Genomic DNA, 23,553 nt, shown 5'->3' with positions numbered 1-23,553 from the left:
ATCGTTTTTCATAAATTCCATATTTGTCCTTCTTAGTATTGAATTTCTCGGGACGAGTCTTGGATTCATGTACATTTTCTTCATATTATTATTTATCCTTCTTCGTATTTATACTTGTTCTTCATTTTCTCTTCCATAATTTCTTTCTTCTTCATTGGCTCATCTTCTTTATTCTTTTTTATTTTTCACTATACGATCATGTACCAAAATTTAAACGATCAATTGTTTATCCCAAATAGACAGAGATAGATCACTATCTATCCTAGATAAATAAGTGATAGATCTAAACGATCGTATACCAATATCTAGACGATGAGTTGTATACCACTATCATTGTCTATCATAAATAGATAAGTGATAGATCTAAACGATCGTATACCAATATCTAAACGATGAGTTGTATACCACTATCATTGTCTATCCCAGATAAATAAGTGATAGATTTGAATGATCGTTTACCAAGATCTGAACGATTGTGTACAAATATCTAAACGATCTTTTATATTAAATTATACAGTTGTTTAATTTAGAAGTTTTTCATGCATATTTGTGGCTAATTAATCGTGGGATAGTTTTGTTATTTCACGTTGTGGGCTTGTGAGTTTTTTTCCTTTTTCAAAATTGTTTTACACGGTGTAAATATTTTTGTGTTTTGTTCTATTTCTGAAAAAAACCCTTTTATTTTATGTTTTATGTTTATATATTTTATGTTTGTACTGTTAGTGTTGAGTTCTCAGCATGAGTGTTGAGTTCTTTTAGTTTTGTTGTTAAACATAATACTTGAACAATACTTTATTATATGTGTGATCTCAGCATGAGTTTTGAAGATTGTGTTACATGAGCCTTTTGTATCCAGAGGCATTGTTCAACTCCTTCCCAATAGAGGATTGCAAGAATAGTTAGTTGAGCATAATCACTTTTGGATTTGAGCATTTGGAGGGAGAGGGGACCCCCTTAGTCTTCTATTGGGATGGTCTTTTAGTGAAAAAAAAAGCTGACAAGAAGAATAGCAAAATAAAAGGTTTACTTTGGATAAATGACAAATTTGTATTTAAATTGATAAAATAGCAAAATTAGAAAATATGAAAAACTAATTGCTGGAATAATGTCTTAAATGACCCTACCTAACTGAAAAAAGTAAATCCTAAATACAATTATTCAAGAAACTACAAATACCCTATAATTAAAATCAAACTCCCAACACATGATTAACACATCAAAATCAAACTTCCATCAGTTGCAGAAACTATTTGAGCTTACAGCTCGTCTCCTTCAAACTTTTCAAAGTCTTCATACTTGGATTTTCTTCTTGTCGGCTCCTCTGACTAGAGACTTTGAGATTTTCGTCTTGCTTGCGGCTAAACCCGTGAAAGTCGACTAAACCTGACTCCAATAGACGTAGAAACGTTAGAATCCGCCGCAAATCCACGACCAACATCCGACGTCGTCAAATGCTGCTAAAAAAAGCTCGTTGCCACTGACGTCGAAACTCCAACGTCTTCCTCTGTTGGCTAAACTAACCTCTGATGGCTCCAAAACCATGGTTAAACCAGCTGTTAAACACGTTGCGAAGCTGTTGAAATGACTGTCGGAGCTGCCGTAAATAGCACAAAATCGTCATCTTTTGTCCGCCTTGAAACCCACGACTAAACCTCTAATGTCTTCCTCTACATCGACCAACGTCTCTCTTCCTATTGGAACGTCGAAAACCGTTTCACCACACTCTTCTCTATCAATCTTTTTTGCTAGAAACAACTCTCTCTAGTGTATTTTTTCAACCTTTCTCTTCCTATTTTTCATGTTTCTTTTCTTTTCTCTAATTTAATTTAAAAGACACAAGGAAGAAGATTCAATTAATTGCAAAAATGCCATTGAGGCATATTTAAGGTCATTTAAGAAATTGTAATAATTACCAATATTATTAATAAATTGTTTAAAATATAACGAACTCCAGAATCTTGTAGATATATTTGCATCATTTTAAGGATAATGTATAAAATTTGAATTTAAAATAACAATTGCATATTGTGTATTATTTATGAAATTATTGTTAAATCAGCAAAATTTGAGGATAAAAATGTTGTAAATGAAGTTTGTTATTTTAGCATTATTTTAGGGATGATAATCTAACTCAAATTTAAGTTTAATATCTTTACCATAATTTAGGGATTCAAACTAATTTTTTAAAATTTAAAGGTAAAAATTAGATTTAAAAATAAGGTTAAAATTTGAGATTAAAACTAACTATTTTAGGGTGAGATATATATTTCTAAACTCAAAAGGTTAATAAATATCAAATATGTATTATGTATTATTTTTGTCTATTTTTTGATAAATAGTTTGAAGAATAAAAAATGTGAAATAGTTGAATTTATCTTTGTGTTATTTTAGGGATACGAGGTAAAATTTGTATTCACATTGATGATTTTAGGGGATGATATAAATTATAGATTCAAATTGTTATTAAAATTTTGTAATATGTATTATTTAATAATTTTTTTGATAAATAATATGAAATATAAAAAATTGTGAAATAATTGATTTAAATACTAATAATTAGGAGATGTTGAAAATAAAGCCATATCTTTAGGGAATGTTGGTAAAATCTTTTGGATAAAGAGAATATTTTTTGATTTAGTTAAGAATTACAGAAGTGAATGTGTTTACAGATACACTGTATTCGTATGCGAGGAATTGTCTTTTGTAAAGGGTTGTAAAGGGTCTCGGCAAAAAAAATTGAAAAAAAATATCAATTTTGCTATTTTGACGGAAACTAATGGCATATTTTAGGAATTGTTGGAACAATATAATATTTTTTTGATTTAGTTAATATTTCATGATATGTGATATTTTGTTAGATTTTTTGATCTCAACAAATCATCCGTGAAGGAGTAAATTCGAGCCAACAGAAATGAAAAGATTATTCTAGCTTAGTTTTGCCATAAATCAAAATAATTTAAGATTTTGCTATTTTTTTTTTCTGTCCATAGATTTGCTATTTTCACAGTTTTAAAAAAAAATAAAAAAGAAAGAAAGAAAATTAGTATTGGAAATGGAGGAGAGACAAGATTAGGGAGAAAATATATGGAAAAAAGAAATCTTTTCTTTATCATCTCATCTTTGACTTCACTTTTTAAACCTGCTCTTGGTATTAGTAACCAACGTCACCAATTCTAATTATTAAATATTTTTCAAAATTTGGTGATAGAAAATGTATCTCTCAAAAATTGAAAGTGAAAACTTAGAACCAAATTAACCGTCATAAGATAATTACCTGAAGCCAAAAAAAAAAAAGAAAAAAGAAAGAAAGAAAGAAAGAAAAAGAGAAAAAGAGAACGCTATTCGTTTCAAGATTGGAATAATTGAATGAAAAGTTGAAACCTCTGTTGTTGTAATAAATTTGAACTGCCTTCCAAAATTTATGCATCCATCATCATTCAAACTCAATACTTAATACTACATCACTATTACAACTAACCAAATGGAGCCTTCATTTCTCTCTTGGTTTTCCCCTTAAAAGATCAAATCATTACAAAAATTTGAAACACATCTTATTTCATAAACAAGTGTAACTAAGGGATATAGGAAATAGAGAGAGATAGAGAGAAGTAGGATAAAAAGAACCAATAACCTTTACAAAAACTGAGCTTGCATTTTAAAGATCATTAATATCAAATTCAACCAAAGGTATCAAACAGTAAAAAATTTGAATTTGTGTGATGAATTTCAACCATTTTTAGCAGCTAAAAGCTGTTTGGCACCAACAGAGAAGAACTCGGTGATTACTTCAAGAGGCATTCCCTTGGTTTCAGGAACTTTTAGAAAGACGAACACCCATGATATGATGCAAACAACTGCATACATCCCGAAAACACCACCAAGCCCGATAGAGTTGAGCAACACGGGCAACGTATATGTGACGATGATATCACCAATCCAAAATGTCAATGCACAAATCGCAATACATAGGCCACGGACTCGGGTCGGGAAGATTTCTGCACATAATATGTTTGGGATTGGCCCGAACCCCATGACGAAGAAGCAGAAGTAAACAACTACACTGACTGTTGAGATAGATGCATTCACTATGCTGCCCATCTGCACTAGGCTACCAATAACTAGGATGATGAGGGATGCTATCAAGGCAGGGATGGTCCACAGTAATAAAGTCCTGCATGATGGGAGAAATATATGACGTGTGAAATGTAGAAAGTGGAAGAATAATCATGTCATTCTCGGTCAACGATTTTGTTGTCTATGAATGTTACAAGGCGTGTGGTTTATTCATCAAGCAATGGCATTGATAGAGGGAAAAGTGTGTTACCTACGACCTGAGATGTCCATTAATCTCATCGCCACTGCAATTGAAGGGAGCATCAATAATGTGGTTAGACCGCTGATCAGTAAAGATGCAGAAGAAGAGCCAATCCCCAAGTTTGAAAGAAGGACTCCAACACCTGCTTTCTCAAGAATTTGTGGAGTGTAATACAGAACTCCATTTATGCCAGAGAACTGAAAATAAAATAAATTGGAGAAAAGATTATTAATAAAAGAAGCAGAAGAAGCTCAAGGTCTAAAATGCAAACAATTTTACCTGCTGAAGTATTTGAATTCCTACTCCAACGAGCAGTGCGTGTTTGACTCCGGGTTCGAAAAGATCAACCCAACTTGGCCCTTTTGTTATGCTTTCGGGATGGACCATAGCTGGTCCAACTGGATGCTGATTCATAAGCTCCTTCGAGTATAAAGCTGGTTGGCTGACCAATGCAGCAGCCTGAATATAGCCTCCATCGGTCAGGGCATCACCACCAGGAAGAGACACTATAGATCCTTGCTGAGGTCCAGAAATGCCCTCTTGGTGCAAATAAACTCTTTTAAACCCCCCTTCTTTGTTTCCATCAGGGCCTTCTCTCTCAGACCATTTCCAAGCAAGTTGCCAGCCCCCACCAATCCCCATGCTTCCTACAGGTTCTCCAGCCAGACTGCCCTGTCTCATGCTTGAAAGACTACCATGAGCAGGTGCAACCATGTCCTTTTCCATGCTTGTCGTCTGTCTCGATATCAAAGGACTCCTTAAGTTATCATCCGAATCATTACCAGCACCATCCGACTGATAGTCCTCACCCTCTCTAGCAAGGCTCTCTTCATCCCACTCTTCGTTTCTATGTTGGTTACCTCCAACACTGAACATGCTGCCAAAATGAGGAAAGAGTGTACTGCGCATGCTTCCTGTATCAGGAAGCTTCTCATGTACACTGCCGAAGAGAGTGACGAGAGGATCAACAAGCCCGCTCTGATTTATAATGCTTCCATGCCGAGACACTAGGCCAATAGAACTCTGTCCTGTAACTGGTCTAGCAACCCAGGAGAGTCCTTGTTCAGGTCCATACAATTTGATTTCATCTTTGTCAGTCAGTAGATCTTGGTCAGGAAGGTCATCTGCTGGACCAATTATGAATTCCTCAAGGGAGGTCTCACCCCCAACTCCAAGACCCTCAACAAGTAAAGCCAACTCCCCTGTTCATCAAAAGATTCAATCAGTAACATCTGAAGTTCGCTTGAGTGAGCCATTGTTGTAAAAGCCAACAAGTGCAAGACACTAACTGACCCTAGAGTTTCTTTCCTATAACAATAGTATGAAGGAAAACCCATCCATTTAACCACAAAAAGGAGCAAGTACAAACGACTGAAAAACCATTAAGGACTATATTTAAACACAATAATCTAGTGCCACATTCAACAACAAAGTTATTAATGCAGGGCTTCAATGTCTGAAGTACTTGTAGTTTGCACTACTAGAAGTCTACTTTTAATACTTAAGTTTCACAGTGGTACTTAGGATACCATGCCTGTGAATCACTGCATGTAAATAAGTCACAACCCAGCTATGACTACTTAAGTCATGAATCTACCGTTAAAGCGAAAAGGTTTTTAAATTATTCTTCTATGAACTACTATTCAAAAGTGTTTTAAAACGTTTCTAGTTTTAAATCAAGTAAAAACAATTCTGCCTGAACCATCAATAAGAATTCTCACAAACTTCCAACATCAAGTATGAAAGAACAACACTCATAGTAGAAGAGTAAATTAGCATCCACAATAACTAACCAGATACATCTTCTCTGCCTCGGAGCCTCTGCAGCACTCGTTTGGCCTCAAGCATCCGGCCTTTACTGACAAGCCAGCGAGGTGACTCGGGCAAGAAAAATATTGTCAATGCTAAATATATAAGAGAGGGAATAAATAGAACCCCAAGCATCAATCTCCAGCTCGGGGATTCCATTAAAGACATCCCAAAAACCATGCAGTACGAGAAGAACATTCCAGCAGAGCCAGTGAACTGAGGAAGTGTGTTTAATGATCCTCTGATTTCAGGGGGAGCAGTCTCAGATATGTATACCGGAACCAATGTAACAGCCAAACCTATTCCAAAACCATCCAAGAGCCTTCCTAAGAGAAGGATATATACATTGGGAGACCACAGCATTATAATGCCACCGATGAAGTAAAGAACAGATGATAAAATTAACAGCAACCGGCGGCCGAGCCAATCTGATATTGCTCCTGAACATGTTGTGATTACAGTGGCTCCGATAAGGGATGTGGCCACAATGAGCCCTTCTACAGTGGGGCTACTTTCAAGATTGAATTCCTTTTTAATGTACAGGACAGCTCCTGCAGCAGCCACGGAGTCATATTTTTTAAGAGCTTAGGATATAAATTTAAGAATACCATGATGTTGCTAATAAAGAAGGACACAAATTCAATGATTTTACCTTGGAACAAGGGAAAAAAACAAGAGAGAAAGAATGAAACTACCTGCTATAGTCGCATTATCCCATCCTTGCAAAAAGTTTCCAACAGCAGCAGCAACAGCCACCAAAACAGAACCACTCATTTTGCTTCTTCAAATCGACAGGAAAATCTCAAAACAGACAGCCAAGGAACCTAAAAGAGTACAAACCCAGATCAGTGATCAAACATCGAACAAAAATCAAGCTCCTCTGAGAGAACCAATATCCCCACATTCAGATCACTAGACTAAGAATTTAACTCCAGATTAACAGTCTGATAACAAAGAAATATGAACCGTAAAAGAAGAAAAGGAAGGATTAGATGAAAACCCAAGTGTTCAAATCCAGCATAAGAGAGAAAACAAAGAAAAGTGACCTATTGAGAATAAACAGTAAAGGTGATGAGAATTTTAGGGACCATCAGCAGCAGAGACAGCCATGAAATGCTCTGTTTTCACATGACAGCAAAAGCCTAGTTAATACCCAAGAGACGAGATCAACAAATTGAAAAAGCAAGCAAAGGAAAGGAAAGAAAGGAAAAGAAAAGAAAATAGAGAAAGAAAGAAAGAACATCAATGTTATTAGCTGGAAGAAAGGCGAAAGAGACCGATCCAAAAGCAAAAGAACATATGTAATACTTCAAGTTTAATATGATATTTTATTCACTGCTCGTTCTCTTGTTCGACACCTGCCTTGCGGCTCACTCTTTTCACTGCACGTCAGCTCTTTCAATCTAACCCGCAGCGTATTCTTTATTATTTTCAGTCATCTACAAGTTCCCATTTGTCATTTTTTCACCGAGATTTCACACCCACCATCCAAACGATTCATATTTTTCTCGATAAATTAACATGCAAGAACAACAAGAACGGCGAATTTTCCCGTAGTAAAAAAATTTGGACGAGTTTTGCGAGCGAAGTTTGTTGCAGGAATCACGGAAAGAAGTGCGGCGAGTCAAGGGGCAAAATCAAATTTAGGGTTTTACAGAAATGGAAAGGAGAACTCACCCAATTAGCTGATCAGTCCAAATTATGGCCATAGATAAATTCCTTGAAGTCAAAATCAGTCAGTGTTGTCAAGAAATGAGGTTGATGCAAATTTGCATCATAGAGTGAAAGAGATTGCAACTTTTCTATGGGTGTTTGAAAGAAAAGCTTACCATAAAAAGACCGTCAATGAGTGTGAAGCACAGCTAGGCTCATAATCATTAGCAATGGCGCGATTTATGAGTGTGTGGTTATGATTTTTAAAGGACTGAATCGTGATGCCCATGAAGAAAAAGAAATGTTTTTGGAAAAGTAAATGGTTTTTTGGATCTGGTTTATATTTTTATAGGTTGTTTGTTAATTTGAGTAATTTGAAAGGGTTGAGTTGGGTTAGAAAAGAAACATGTTAGTTCATTAATAATTGGTCACTGAACTACTCACGACTACTCACATTTTTTTTCAAATATACACAAAGTTTTGAGTTTTATTTCAATTTTTTTTGTTTTCAAATTTTATAATTTCAATCTTAAGTTTTAATTAAATAATCATTTTAATTATGTCTTATTTAATTTAAAATAATTATAAAGGAAAAATTGGAAAGAAACTATCGTAAATGTAACAAACTACAAAAGGGCATAAAGTTAACCATTTTTTAAATATTACAGATTTGTCCTTTCATCTTTCTTTCTTCCTGTCGATTGATCTCCTCTGCGATTTCGTCTTTCTTCTTTAGTCTTTTTCTTTTCTACGATTTCTTTCTATCATCTTTCTTATTTTTCAATTCTTTATTTACGTCGTTTAATATTTCTATCATTTTTCTTCTTTTCCTATTTTTTTCGCTTCGATTTCTTTCCATCGTCTTTACTTTTCCTATTCTTTTTTCGCTCCAATTTCTTTCCATCGTCTTTCTTTTTTTCTTTTTTTACGCATTTGCATTTGGGTAACTAAATCTAAACGACTTTGTATAAGACTGCATACAAAAAAAAAATAGCAAAATAGCAAAATCTAATGTGTAAAAGAAAGTAAACGATTGTGTAAAAAAAATAAAAGATTGTGCATAAAGAATCTTGAAAAAAAGATCATTTACATTGGAGTAGCCAAATGTAAACGATCGTATAAAAAAAATAAACGATTATGTAAAAAAATTAAACCATCTTGTAAAGAAATCTAAACGATCGTGTAACAAAAGAATTAAAAAAATCTTGTATTAAATTTTTTTTTAAAAAAATCATTTAGATTTGGGTCCCAAAATCTAAACGATCATGTAACAAAATTAAACGATGGAATTGAAAAGATAAATTGTAGTCATATCTAAACGACTGTGTATAAATTGTAGTCATATCTAAACGATCGCGTATATATGAACCATATCTAAACGATCGCTTATATATTGAACCATATCTAAACGATCGCCTTGTAGCCATATTTAAACGATCGCCTTGTAGCCATATCTAAACGATGACGTATAAATTATAGTCATATCTAAATAATCGCGTATATATTGAACCATATCTAAGCGATCACGTATATATTGAACCATATCTAAACGATCGCGTATAAATTGCAAATATATTACGCGCCCGTTATTGACGGCGTGGCTGAGGGGGCATTTTTGGTATTTTACACAGTGGGGTTATGTGTTTTTTTCCGTTTTTGGAATTGTTGTATAGAGTAATATTTTGCTGCTTTTTCGTATTTTTGAAAAGACTCAAAATTGAATTGAATTTTAAAGGTGAAGAAAAATAATGAAAGTTTGATTAATTATATTTCTTTTAATTTACTAATACTAATTTTATACTACTTGCATTGGAATTTATTTTTTAAAAATTAACTATTAAGAGTTTAATAATCCAACTTTAATGTAAAGTGAAGATTAAAAGAGAAATCTAATAAACAGGGGTCAGATCTTGAGTTTATCCAAGATTCCTCTAAGAACCTCTTTATGAAGTTAAAGAAACAGAAGTTGACTTTCTTGAGTGTTTTGAACAAGAAAAGATTGGGATGATTAAAGGTTTAGCACTAGAACTAGAACTGTAACGATCCAACTCTTTATACTAAGCTGAGGTCACTACTAAAAAGAAACAATAACAATAGACACTTTCTTGAAAAGAGGGAAAACTAAATTTTCATTAAAAACGGAATACTGAAACACTGATACATAGATGCGGAAGCAAAACTGAGTTCCCATATGGCATGTCACGGATCCTTCTCTGTCGCTCGCCAGCCTTCCTCTACCTTTACCTTTGCCTGAAATATTAAACATAGAAAGAGTGAATATAAACATATATTCAGTAAGGGACCTACTACTAGTCCCGCTAGGTGTCTGTTAACTTTCCATTAGCGTCCTGTAAAGAAGTACACCTAAACTGGCACGTTCCCGAACACGTGAAATCTGTGATCCCATAGGAACATATCTAGTCTTTGGTGAACCCAAAGGAACACCTAGGACAAACTGGTCTTTAGTGTACCCGAAGGAAACACTAAGACAATCGGGCTGTGAGTGACCCCATCGAATCACTCGTAATCATGTCTATGCAATGTCATAATGGATTGGTAATCCCGTCAGACTACACAGTCATAAAAAATGTGGGTACGACTTTAATAGACAAAGTTAACAGAACGTCCATCCTTAACATGTAACATATCATAAACATCATAAAGAAGACATTAATATTAATCATGTGATTAATATACCATGCATCATCATCAATGTCAAGAGTCATCAACATAATACCAGTCATAACATGACATCGGTCATCAACATCAATCATCCATAAAATTATAGTCATTATCAATAGCATCAAATTATGCATTTTAGCTACCATCAATGCATAATCATAATTACATGCAGTCTCTTAAATTTAGTTCGAATGTCTAGTAGGAGAATCTCTTACTGGAGATTTGAGATTTTAGCCAAACAAAGTATTTCATAGCTGACAGTAAAAATTCTTAAATTAACTTGATCCTAATCATAAAAGAAAAACTGAGTATCTTAATTAATAAAATTAGCAATTGGCTAACATTCAAAAATTCTTTCAAATTAATTAACTTTCTAAAAATTGGGATTGAAACCAATTCAACTTTGATTGGGAAAAATCCAAGATTTAAATCTTAAAAAAAATTAGCATCGAACCTTTCAAGAAACCCCAAATAGATCCAAAATTAAATTAACAAAATATTAATTTAATTTCATTAGCTTTCCAAGGTTACTCAAATGGGTTAAAAAAGCCTCTTATCCTTGATGAAAAAATACATTATTTTAAATCTTCAAGTTTTGCCAAATGGACCGATCTTAATTAAAACTGGTGAGGCGGTAGTGACAAAGGGTTTATCTTAGAGAAGAAGATGAAGAACTTTTTTTTTTCCTTTTCTTTCTAACTTAAACATTCCAATGCGATTTATACACCCAAATAATAACAATAATATTTATTATTATTATTTCATTTTCCTTCTAGGAAATATATATATAATACCAAAATTTACATATATCTTTATTCTCATTATCTTTCCTCAATAAATGTCTTAAATGCACAAAATCTTATGCATTTATAACCATTAATAATAATAATAATAATAATAATAATAATAATAATAATAATAATAATAATAATACTTCTTTATTATTATTATTTTTCTCTCACCAAAATCTACAATAAACATATATTTATTTAAACCATCACAAATATATATCTTTTCTTGTTCAATCAAATCAACTATCTCTCTCCTCATGCATTATCTTCTTTTTCAAATAAATATAATTATATTCCAACGTATAATTCACTTCACTTTTCCAAATTATTAATTAATATATATATATATCCATATATATATATATATACTCAATTAAATCTATTTCCACTAAAACCAACTTTTCCCTCCAAAATGTCAAATTAACTTAAATCCTCAATTAATTTAACCAATTAAATCTTTTCCAATAAATCACTTATAACTTCCAACATAAATTATTTTAACCCAACCATAACAACTCCACCCTAGAATCAATATTTATCTTTCTGCAGAATAATTAATCAACTCCACCCTTGAAATATTAATTATTATTTGTCTTTCTCCAAAATAATTAATTATCTTTTACAATAATTAATTATTATTTATATTTCTCCAAAATACAATTATCTTTTTCTTAAATAATTATATTTCAACAAATATAATTATCTTTTCCTTTAACATAATAATTATATATATATTTCCACATATACATATAATTATCAAATCTCCAATAAACTTTCCACCCCACAATTTAATTAAATAACATCCATAATTATTTAATTTAATTCAACTTCAACAAGACTAAAAATTCACAACTTTACTTAATCCTCATAACATACCATTTAATCAAAATCTCAACAAACACTACATGTCAAAACCTCTAATTAATTAAATATTCATCCAACAAATATTTAATTAATTTCAATTCCCACATAAAAACAAATAATTTTCATTAAATGAATTCAAAATAATGCTCAATAAATTAAATCTAATTAAACAAAATTAAGATAATTAACTCTAAAATTATCTGAATCTTTGGGACGTTACAAGAACTTCTTATATTATCAGGATAAGAAGTAGACACATCCATCTCTTTGGACCCTAAGATCGAAAAAGAGATTAATGACCAACTTGGCCATTGTTTAATCAGCAAGCTTCTGTTGTCAAAATTAATTTCTAGTAATGGTTTGAACATTGCTTTTTCTGATGCTTGGAAAATAGATCATTGGATTAGTGTTCAGTCGTTGGAAAGAACCTCTTTCTTTTCATTTTTGAAAAATTGATCGATAAAGAATGACTGACCAATACAAGTCCATGTTTTTATTACAAACATCTCCTTTTTTTTTTCAAGGAACCTAGGGTCAATATAAAACCATATGATTTAAATTTCAAGAATGTTGCTTTTTGGATACATTTGCTTGACTTGCCTTATGGGTTTCAAAATAGATCCATTTTTAAAAAAATTGGCAATTAGATCTTTAAGAGATGTTGACAAGTGATCAAGATGGAATGTGTTGGGGTGAAACTATGCGTATAAAAGTGATGATATAAATTTGAATACCTCTTAGAAGAGGTATTAAGGTAAGCATGAAGGATGGATCAGGAGGGAAATCGATTAAGATTCGATATGAGTGTCTCCTAGATTTTTGCTACACTTGTGGTTAGATTGAAATGTTACGAAAGATTGTGATCTTAATCACTTAGGTTTTAATCACTTAGGTCTATATACATCAAACCAATTTGGACCTTGGCTGAGCTTTCAAGGTTTGTCCAAAACATCTCCGCAACATCCAAAACAAAATGTTAAACATGTAGAGTCCCAAACTTCCTAAACAAAACACTAGAGAACTTCCTAAACAAAACACTAGACATTCTTCTCAAGATAATGTGGTGGAGCCTCTGGTTCAAGAAAATTCAACCCATGAAGATTTGTTTAATATTGATCTAAATTAACCCATATTTATGAATACCGAAGAAACTTAAAAATCTAAATGGAACATCAAGGTCTAGATTCTAATTTCATTTGAATAGAGAAAGGTTACAAGACCACTAATCATATTTTGGATTCTCTAGTGCATATTCCACAAACCATGATCTGAGAACTTGGAAGAAACGAGCAATGCGATTAAGAGATTGGTTAAGAGTAGATTTCTAAATTAGTTAGAAGATAACTTCTTACCTTTATATGAGTCTTGTCTTAAAAGGAATAATAACCAAAAAGATCTTTTACCGAAAAGGGTCACAAAGCCAGAGCTTGTACATTCAGATCTCTGTGGACCAATGGATGTTAAAGTTCAAGGAGGGTATGAATATTTCATCATTTTTGTTGATAATTATTCAAGGTTTGGTCATGTTTACTTATTGCATTACAAGTCTGATATATTCTCTTGAAATGTTCAAAGAATATATGAGTGAAGTTGAGAATCAATTAAGTAAAAGTATAAAGACACTTTGATCAGATTGAGGTGGAGAGCATGTGGATTGTGAACGTACGATTCCAAGATTGTTTGATAGAGCACGTGTCACTCACCTCCTAAATGACACCAACCGACCCTTAAACTTGTAACCTTTAGCTGAAAAAGCAAGCAAAATCTAAAGACACAAAATTTAGACACGCTTACTGACAACTAAGACTTCAAAGAAATAGACTTTAACTCTAACCTTTGAACAACTCGAATTAAATTGGCTTGGCAAAAATAAGTCTAGCACCTCGAGCAAAACAACCTATATACCTAGAAAGTGCAAAACATTTTAAAGAGTGTGACCTAAAGGAGTGCTAACTTGTAGAAATACAAGTTATTATATCCTTTTAGATAGAATAACGAGACCAAAACACATAAGAAATGTGTCAAAACGCGTAGCTTATGTTGTAAATTTATAAATGTTTGAAAATACACTTTACGCATTTATGCCTGTTTCATCTTTTTTTTAGTGTCTTAACGTAGGATTATGAACAAAAGAAGAAACTAGTGAATCGCAGAGAAACTCGGATGAAGACTAGGCGAGAAGACCATATCAATAGGCAAGAAGAGGTTTGTTAGAAGACAAAAGTGGTAGTTGGAGTTGATGTGACTTGACACAGAGGCAGCTTTCGACACTAACATGTTCAGAATATTATCTTGCCTAAATATACCTATATAAAGAACTCCATCTCCATCAAGAAAAGGAGGCCTAAATAAGCCAAAGAGGTCACTATGTAAAGAGCCAAATGTCTGTGAATCGGCAAAAAACTAGAGAGTGGTGGAAAAGATTAGCATTTCCACCATATGTAAAGCATTTCTTCATCTTCTAGTGAAAGTTGAGGTTTGAGTGAAGAAGATCTCATTCCTCATCTCCCCTAACTTGTAATTGTTGGGATTGATGCCCTAAATCTCGTGGTCTTGTAGTTTGTAATTTTATATATTATACAAACTTTTTATTTAATCTAATAAAATAAAGTGTTTTATTTTATTTGACATTTAGTTGCATTAACCCAAAAAACCAATAAACTAACATCCAAGGTTATCTTCTGTAACCTAAACATGTATGTGGAGGCATACAAGTGGATCATGTTTAAGTGATAACCTAAATGGTTTGTAGTAAATGGCTAAGGCTGGATACCTTATCCTGGTGACACTACGAATACGGTCTGCTTTGTAGTTGTTACAATTGTTCTAAAGTGCTACAAATGATTTGATTTTAATCATTTATGTCGAGGCATTAGAGCGGGGGTATTGTATACAAAGAGTTTGTATAAGACCGGACCATGAAATGAATAGTCTCTCTTATTAACACCGTTACTAGTTGAGACTACATTTCACCAGGATGACTATAGGTGACTTGACCTGAATCCTGAGTGAGTTGTGAACTCCTGCCTATGAAGGTAATCCTTTGATTTGCATGGGTGAGAGTGGCCTATGTAGCTAACTCAATATGCCTACCGTTTTAGGGATTCGTCTGATTGGGGAGCTGGGAACACAACTACATAAGAAGGAATTCACTCATCTATAGATAGAGTAAATAGAGAAATTGCTTTCTTAAGGGTTAATTCCAGGGCTTGAACAATGTGGCGCCATACCCTATCTTGGCCTGAGAGGAGTTCAGTTATAGTAGGACTATAATTATTGTTCATTAGAGGAATCAGTGGTACTTAAGGAGTTAGATGTAATTACAAGGGTAAAACGGTAATTTTTGGCCTAGCTGTACCTACGAGCAATTTGTGAAGGGTCATTGCACTGTTAATTGGTTATATCTAATGGACACAAAATCATATCTACAGTAAGAAGAGTGCAACTATTAGTCTTTAGTGGAATGACTTATGTTAATGAATATAGATTAATTTAATTAAAGAGTTTAATTAATTAATCTCATTTCATTGGAGCTTCAATCTCTAGGTCCATAAGGTCCCCCTTGTTAGCTCAATAAGGATAAATGAGAATCAATTTATTTTGGTTTAATTTGAATTGTTTAAATTGATTAAAGAGAATAAATTGTATATGATACAATTAATATAATGTATTTCATACATTATAATGTAAAGTTTTTATGAGAGAAGTTAATATTTGAATATGATTCAAATAATAATAATAATAATATGAATAAGATTCATAAATAAACTATAGGTTAAAATTAATATGGATTCGATTCATATTAGAACTATAGATTATATGAGAGATTTAAACAATTGGTTATATTATATATGATATAATATAAAGTTTATATTATATATGATATAATATAGATTAATGAAATTTATATTAATTTTATTTTTTAATTTAATTAATATTTTTTTTAAATAAATAAATAGAATAACTCCCTTACGTGGGAAAGAGTGAGGAAGTTATTTTGATAACTTCCCCCTCCATATCAATATCAATGGTTAAGATTTGATATAAAAAGATAAAGAGAAATTTTATTTTGGGTGCTCTATCTTATCGATCTCTCTTCGTTCCAAAAAGAAATAGAATTCTCTAAAAAAATTTTCCCTCACCAAAATTACAGAAACCCACAACTCTCTGTGATTCTTTACCTGTAGAATAAGAAGGAAGACTTTGTAGTGCTCTTGAAGCCTTGGAAGAAGACTTCTTAAAGGTTCTACAAAGGTTAATTTCTTTACACTTTTTCCTCCATAAGAAGCATGCTTAAGATTTTTTTTTGTTTTTCTTTGAATTTATTGGTTTTACAAATTGAATTTCACTTGAACGACATTCATATGCTTCTGCTTTGAGAATTTCCGTTCCTTCACTAATGACATTTATATTCTTTCAATTCTTTGTATTTTATTGTAATGTATTTGTTCATATTGTACAGTGGCCGAAGACCTATATTCTTTAATACATTGCATATTTATACTAGTTTCAATCCTCCATCAATTTACTGTTCATCTATCATTGTGTTATTTGTAGTTTAAGATTTATGATAAGTTCTTGATAAGAAGGTTAACTTATAATTCTTATATTGTGTTAGCAGAGCTATAGTCATCACCTGGTCAGTGTTTATTGCCAACTACCCGAGAGGAAAAGTAGCAAGGATATAGCTAACATGCAAGGAGAAGTTTGGGAGATAAACTCCACCTTGGAGAGATAACTTCCATCATTTGTGTAACGCCCAACATTTTCGGTTTCCTTTGTTATTTTGGACCACTAATAATATTAATCCTAAGTGTGTTTATTATTGGTATTAAACTAAAGTTTTTATGGTTTAATTATGAAGTTAGGGGGGGTGAAATAAATTATTGGCTTAACAAATAAATGGCCTTGGAAAGGGTCAAAAGTGGTTATTGGAGGAGAGAGGAAAGAGGGTTTTAAAGATTCTTTTATTATTTTTATTATTTTTATTTCTTTTAAAAAGAAGCCTTGGGACTCGTGCGTAAAGAGGAAGAGGAAAATTTTCAAAGAAAGAAAAAGGGAGAAAAAAAAAAAAAAAAAAAAAAAAATTTTCCTTTTGAAACCCTAGCCGCCGCACGCCGCCGCCGCCGCCGCCGCCGCCGCCGCCGCGAACCCGAGCCGCCAAGCATCCTTCTCTGTTCAGCAGCGCAGCCGAGCCGCAATCGCGACCGAGCCGTCGCCGAGTTTCCAGCCGCGCCGGGAGATCGTCCAAGCCGATCTGCGCAGCCGAGCGCCCGTCGGACGCCGAAGCCGAGTCGAAGCCGCCTCCGTGCGTCCGCAGCCAACCCGTCAGCCAGCCGAGGCGCGCCGCTCCGATCCGACGCAAGCGCAGCCGAAACGCCAGTCGTAGCCGTCGCCGAGCGAAGCCGCGGTAGCCGGACCACCAGCAGCCGCCGCGCCACCCGAGATCCGGAAGCCGAAGCCTCGCGCGCAAAGGTCCGACCGAAGACCCGCCCCGCGACCCGAACCGACGCGCGCCACCCTCCGGAAACCCGACCCGCGCCCGCGTGCACCCGTGCGTGAGCCGCGCCCGCGTGTGAAGCCGCGCCCGCGTGTGAAGCCGCGCCCGCGTGTGAAGCCGCGCCGCGCGCTTTTGTGTAGCCGAGCCGCGTCTCCCTGTTGCAAGCCGAGCCGCGTCTCCCCCTGTTGCAAGCCGAGCCGCACGCGAAATCCCTGTACCGAGCCGAGCCGCGTCTGCCCAAGCCGAGCCGGTCCTGTCTTCTTCCAGCCGAGCCGCCAGGACTAAATTGGCTCCATCCACCTATATTTTGGTAAGCTAATTAATTATTGTGGTTTTTCCGGTAAGACTCCATGCTCGGACGTTAGTTAAATTAATTTGGATCTAAATTATATTATTTTCCTCAAGGGACGTCTTGGACCAAGAAATTACTGCAGCGCGGGATTTCCTTCAGTAGGGGCTCGAGCACTGCAACCTCCTTCTAGGGTAAGTTAAATTCAATTGAGTCTCGAACCGTTGGTCGTTGGCGACCTGTTTACGAATTTTGACTTATTAAACAGTTAGGACTTCGTCGCTTGGAAAGCGTACTGCCTCGCGGTTAGGACTCGACAAGTAGATCTCCAGGTAAGAGATTCTACTACTAGTTTCATGTTTGAAGTATGAGACTGTGTATGCCCTATGTTGCATATTGAGAGTTTGACAGTATGATGCCTGAAATAAATGTTAGTATGATGCAAATGACGATATAGTTGTGCTATAGCCTGTTATGCGTGGCAAGATTTATTATGGTTACGACGAATGTCGGGACGGAGAGTGTAGAAATGATTTATGTGACATGTTATATGCTGATGCCATGTGTATGTATACTGCAAATTAGGGTACCTGTTAGCTTGATTCTGTTAGAGTCGTACCTGCATGGGTGTCCTTCGGGATCACCACCTATTGAGGACTGTGTGGTCCGACGGGACGCCAGTCTAGCATGATATAGACATGACTCGAGTGACTCGACGGGGTCCTCGCATCCCGACTGTCCTAGGTGTCCCCGGGCACCGAAGACCAGAGTTACGTTCCTACGGGAGCGCATGATTGCACGTGTTCGGGAACGTGCCAGAGATTGGGTACCAGTTATCAGGACTCTAACAGGAAGTTAACAGGCACCTAGTGGGACTAGTAGTGGGTCCCTTACTGAGTATTTTTATACTCATTCTCTCCACTTTATGTTTTCAGGTAGAGGACGAGGCAAAGGCAAGGGCAAGCTGGCGAGCGACCCGAAGTGAGACCGAGGAGGGCCATAGGGACTACCGCTTCCGCTTATTTCTTATTTCAGATTTTAGCATTTGAGTTTGAGTACTTTTTATTTTTCACTATCTTTTATGTAGATAGGGCCCGAGTAGGATTTCAGAACGTTTTTACATTTTTGCATGACTACCTTGTTTATGTTTTTATAAATGAATTTCTTGAACCGTATGCTTTTAATAAAATTTTTAGACTTAAACCACTTGTTCTATATTTAGTAATGACTTCGATTCAGCATAAGGAGTTGGGTCGTTACAATTTGTATCCCGGAAGGAGAACAAGTATGGGTATTAGGCACCAAGAAGTTGTCACCCTTAAAAGTAAAGCTCTATAAGTCTTGTAAGTGAAGCGTTTTAGATATATCTTGATTAACTCAGTTTAGTCATTTCGATCCCGAGATGTGAGTAAGTGTGGTGTTTAAAGACCGAGAGGTACTCGCCTTAATCATAAGTTAGTTAACTGAGCTATATCACATCAAGGCTCTTTTCTTGCTTAATCGCCTAGTAATACATAGACTTTCCTTCACTCTTTCTTGTATACAAGTTAGTTCATAATTCCATCTCTCTTCCATCTTAATTCTTCTTTACAGATTCTCTAGTGTAGATAATGAAGGAATAAGAGCCTTACGTAGCAAAATAAATAACAGAGACCATAACTCAAATTAATTTAAGAACCTAAAAATAACAGTACATTGACAAAAACTAATTTATGGCTAAGCATGATTTCAAATTAAAAAAAAATATATAGAGATTGGTTTGTCAATTGGAAGGGAATTTTTAGAGAGAATTTCTTTTTTAGAGAATTGCAATATCCAAAGTTCTCCCCAAAACTGTTCTAAGATGTTATCTTGATATCTCCCTCTTCTTTAGGAAGTTGAGAGAAAAAATGGGAACGTGGGAAACCACTCATGCTCCCTATTAATTTAATAATAAATTATTAAATTAATATTAATATTAAAAAATTAAAAAATTAAAAAATTAAAAAATTAATTAAATTATATTTAATTAAGGGGTCTTTTAAAAAATATAAAAAAGCAGCAAAGTATTTACACTGTATAGAACAATTTCGAAAATAGAAAAAGCCCAGAGGCCCACCATGTAAAATACCAAAAATGTCCCGTCAATTATGCCGTCAACGACACGCGCGTAATATATTCGCGATCGTTTAGATATTTGTGATCGTTTAGATTTGGCTATTGTTTGGTACACAATCGTTTAAATATGGCTACAATTTATTTTTCAATTCTATCGTTTAATTTTGTTACATGATCGTTTAATTTGGTTATGTTTAAATTTGGTTACACGATCGTTTAGATTTGATCGTTTAGATTTGGATTTGGCTATTGTTTGGTACACGATCGTTTAGATATGACTATAATTTATTTTTTTAATTCTATCATTTAATTTTTTTACACGATCGTTTAATTTGGCGACGTTTAAATTTGGTTACACAATCGTTTAGATTTGGAGACCCAAATCTAAATGATTTTTTTTTTTTCAAATCTTGGTACACGATCATTTAGATTTGGCTAAACGACTTTTTAAAATTCTTTTACTATACAATCGTTTATTTTTTATACGATCGTTTAGATTTGTCTACACGATCGTTTAGATTTGGCTAAATGATTGTTTTAAATTCTTTTGCTACACGATCGTTTATTTTTTTATATAATCGTTTAGATTTGTTTACACGGTCGTTTAAATTTGGCTAAATAATTTTTTAAATTCTTTTGGTACATGATCGTTTAGATTTGTCTACCGATGATTTATTTTTTTTACACGATCGTTTACATTTGGCTACTCCAATCTGAATGATTTTTTATACACGATTTTTTAGATTTGCTATTTTTTTGTACACGATCGTTTATATTTGGTTTTCCAAACTCAAACAACATAAAAAAAAAGAGGAAAAGAAGAAAGAAAATACATTAAAAAAGGAAAAGCAGAAAGACGATGGAAAGATTAAACGACGTAAAAAAGATTACGAAAAGAAGAAAAACGAAGAAAATACTAAATGATGTAAAAAAGAATCAAAAAGAAGAATATACATTGAATGAAATCGCAAAATAAGAAAAAAAGAAAGACGATGGAAAGAAATCATAGGGAGAAAAGAAAGAAAAGAAGAAATACGATGGAAAAGTTTAACGACGTAAAAAAAGAATTAAAAAATAAGAAAGATTATGGAAAGAAATCGCAGGAAAAAAGGAGAGGAAAAGAAGAAAGACAATGAAAGAAATCATAGGAGAAAGAATATGAAAGAAATCGTAGGAGGAAGTAGACGATTTCATCGGGAGGAAGAGAAAGAGATGGAAGGGCAAACCTGAAATATTTAAAAAATGTTTAACTTTATGAGCTTTGTTACGTGAGCTGTAAATAGTTTGGTATTTTGTTACATCTATGTAAATTTTCTTTTAATTAATATTTCATTTAAATCATAAATGAAATATTTCTCACATAACCTATAGTTTTAATTTAATCATATCATATTTAATTAAATAAAATAAAATAAAACTATTAATTAATTTTCCAATTAATTAATTGTTAATTAAATATCGTATATTTAATTTAATCCAAATTTGAATCATATTCAAATATAAATTTCTCTCATAACCTATAATTTTAATGTGTATTATATACATATTAAATTTGAACCTATAGTTTTCATATGAATTTAATTCACATTAAATTAATATTTGAACTCATTCAAATATTTTATTCTCTCATAAGTTAATTTTGAATCATATCCAAAATTAAATTTATATCATAAAGTTTAATTAAAATATAAATTTTATATTATAATGTATCATACATTATATTAATTCCCAATGTAAATTTAAACATTTCAAATTACAACTAATACAATTAAATCTCATTATCCTTTACAAGCTAGGAAAGGGAACTAATGGACCTATAAATTAGAAGTTACAACGATATGAGATTAATTGGCTAAATTCATTAACCATATTAATCAATATTTGTTAACTGTGTGCACACTCCATTAAAGACTCACAACTGAACTTTTTTCACTGTAGATATATTGCTATGTCCACGGATATAGATCAATACTAGTAAGTTAGTCCTTCACAAGTGTTTACAACATCAACTAGATCAAATTACCGTTTTACCCTTGGGTTACTTCTAGTCCTTAAATAACAATGCTTCTCTAATGAACAACCTGTTTATGACCCAACCAATAAACATAAACCCCTCTCGTGCCATAGAGAGGGTATAGTCCTTTGTTCAAGTTTCGGAGATACCATTTAAGGGAACACTCATCTACTTACCTAAAATCGAGAATGAGTGAATTCCATCTTGTGTGATTATGTTCCCAACTCCCCATTTGGTCTTGTCCCCAAAATGATACGCATATAGAGTCGACAATCTGACCACTCTCACCCATACAAATCAAAAGACAATCCCTCACGAACAGAAGTTCATAATACACTCATAATTAAGACTAGGTTACCTAGGTCATCCTAATGAACTAGGAATGCAACTAGTTAATGGAGTTACATCTAGTGGTTATTATATCATGGTCCAGTCTTATGAAAACTTATTGCATAGGATACCCTTACTGACATGTCATCTACACGAACGTGTTGGATTATTGTGTTTGTATCAAATACAAAGTGAGCCTTATCCATAATGTTACCAAGATAAGGTACCCAACCTTATCCCTATACTATAGACCTTCTAAGCAGTATCTCGAACATTGATCCCTAATATCTCTACATACTGTTTAAGACTCATCAAATAACTTACGATGTTAGTTTATTGAATTTAGGTTATTAAGACAAAACTAATAATATAATCAATAACACTTATTGATTATATAATAATAACACTTTATTAATAAAGATCAATAGATTACATTTACTATCTATGAGTTTTGACATAAAACCCAATACTGGACGACCCGTTTCTCGACTCACAACTTATGTTAGCTTCGAATCCCAAAACTTTTTTCAGAAAGAAATATGAACCATATAGAGTCTTCAAAAAAAATTCTATTCAATAATAATTATTATTATTAAAAAATGAAAAAAAAATATTAATGTACATTCGCATCTCTAGTGTAATTAATGAGTAAACTTTGTACATATTCTAGTTTACTCTATAAATATTATTCTATCATCCAGAAATTGAGGGAACGATTGAAGCAACAAGCGCAATTCAAGATAAAGTCCCAAAGCAAAAATGAAATTGTATATATTTCATGGATTGTTCGACTACGTTTGATGGTCCCGACCGTAAGTCGCAAAGAAGCATGGTGAGCATGTTGACCAGTCTGTAATCTGTCGTATGGAATACGATTAATGGTATACACAATTAATACATGCAAGAAAGGACATCAACAATTCTTTAATAAATCTACTTTATTAAAGATGAAGGAGATTGCTTCCATTTTTCCCGTTGAACAACAATTCTATATTTTTTTTTTGTAAAGAATATATTTGTAATAATTATATATTGTAATGTTTGAAATTATGATATTTGTAATAATCTTATGGTAATCACTATTATGCTATACAAGGAATTAGCCATTATATGATATGATGGATAAGATAGCATAAATTTAGTGTAATTTGTGGGAAAATTCCACCACTTTCTTATGTTTATAGTAGATAAATAATTTCACGTTTTAGG

The 23,553-nt window shown here is 33.5% G+C and overlaps 1 protein-coding gene and 1 long non-coding RNA gene across 16 annotated transcripts; one reads left to right on the top strand and one right to left on the bottom strand.

The window, feature by feature from the left end:
- Positions 1 to 3,632: 3,632 nt before the first annotated feature.
- On the bottom strand, positions 3,633 to 8,098 carry LOC103490449 (monosaccharide-sensing protein 2). Of its 15 annotated transcripts, XM_051079055.1 has the most exons (8): positions 7,954 to 8,092; positions 7,802 to 7,843; positions 7,171 to 7,242; positions 6,820 to 6,948; positions 6,109 to 6,675; positions 4,595 to 5,517; positions 4,325 to 4,512; positions 3,633 to 4,171 (listed from the first exon to the last, which is right to left on the bottom strand). In XM_051079055.1, the coding sequence occupies exons 4-8, from the start codon at positions 6,896 to 6,898 to the stop codon at positions 3,727 to 3,729; spliced, it is 2,202 nt and encodes a 733-aa protein (XP_050935012.1). In that variant the 5' UTR covers positions 6,899 to 6,948; positions 7,171 to 7,242; positions 7,802 to 7,843; positions 7,954 to 8,092; the 3' UTR covers positions 3,633 to 3,726. The 15 variants fall into 15 exon arrangements, with proteins under 15 accessions (XP_050935012.1, XP_008448168.2, XP_008448170.2 ...); XM_008449946.3 differs by lacking the exon at positions 7,802 to 7,843 and having other exon boundaries at positions 7,954 to 8,007; XM_008449948.3 differs by lacking the exon at positions 7,171 to 7,242 and having other exon boundaries at positions 7,954 to 7,997.
- Positions 8,099 to 17,699: 9,601 nt separating this feature from the next.
- LOC127143864 (uncharacterized) lies at positions 17,700 to 19,147 on the top strand. Its single transcript, XR_007815426.1, has 2 exons — positions 17,700 to 18,097; positions 18,172 to 19,147. It is a non-coding gene; the product is annotated as an uncharacterized LOC127143864 (long non-coding RNA).
- The last annotated feature ends 4,406 nt before the right edge of the window (positions 19,148 to 23,553 follow it).

Source organism: Cucumis melo, chromosome 11 (genome assembly GCF_025177605.1).
Source record: "Cucumis melo cultivar AY chromosome 11, USDA_Cmelo_AY_1.0, whole genome shotgun sequence".
Lineage (NCBI taxonomy): Eukaryota > Viridiplantae > Streptophyta > Magnoliopsida > Cucurbitales > Cucurbitaceae > Cucumis > Cucumis melo.
Note: the sequence above shows the minus strand (reverse complement) of the source record. Positions and strands in the feature narration are given on the sequence as shown.

Excerpts from the sequence above, each read along its gene's own strand:
- LOC103490449 (XM_008449949.3), bottom strand. The coding sequence starts at position 6,898 with ATGAGTGGTTCTGTTTTGGTGGCTGTTGCTGCTGCTGTTGGAAACTTT. Across the intron at positions 5,518-6,108 it reads AGGCAGAGAAGATGTATCTG|GGGAGTTGGCTTTACTTGTT; the intron begins GTTAGTTATTGT and ends TTTGATGAACAG. Across the intron at positions 4,172-4,324 it reads ATGGACATCTCAGGTCGTAG|GACTTTATTACTGTGGACCA; the intron begins GTAACACACTTT and ends CCCATCATGCAG.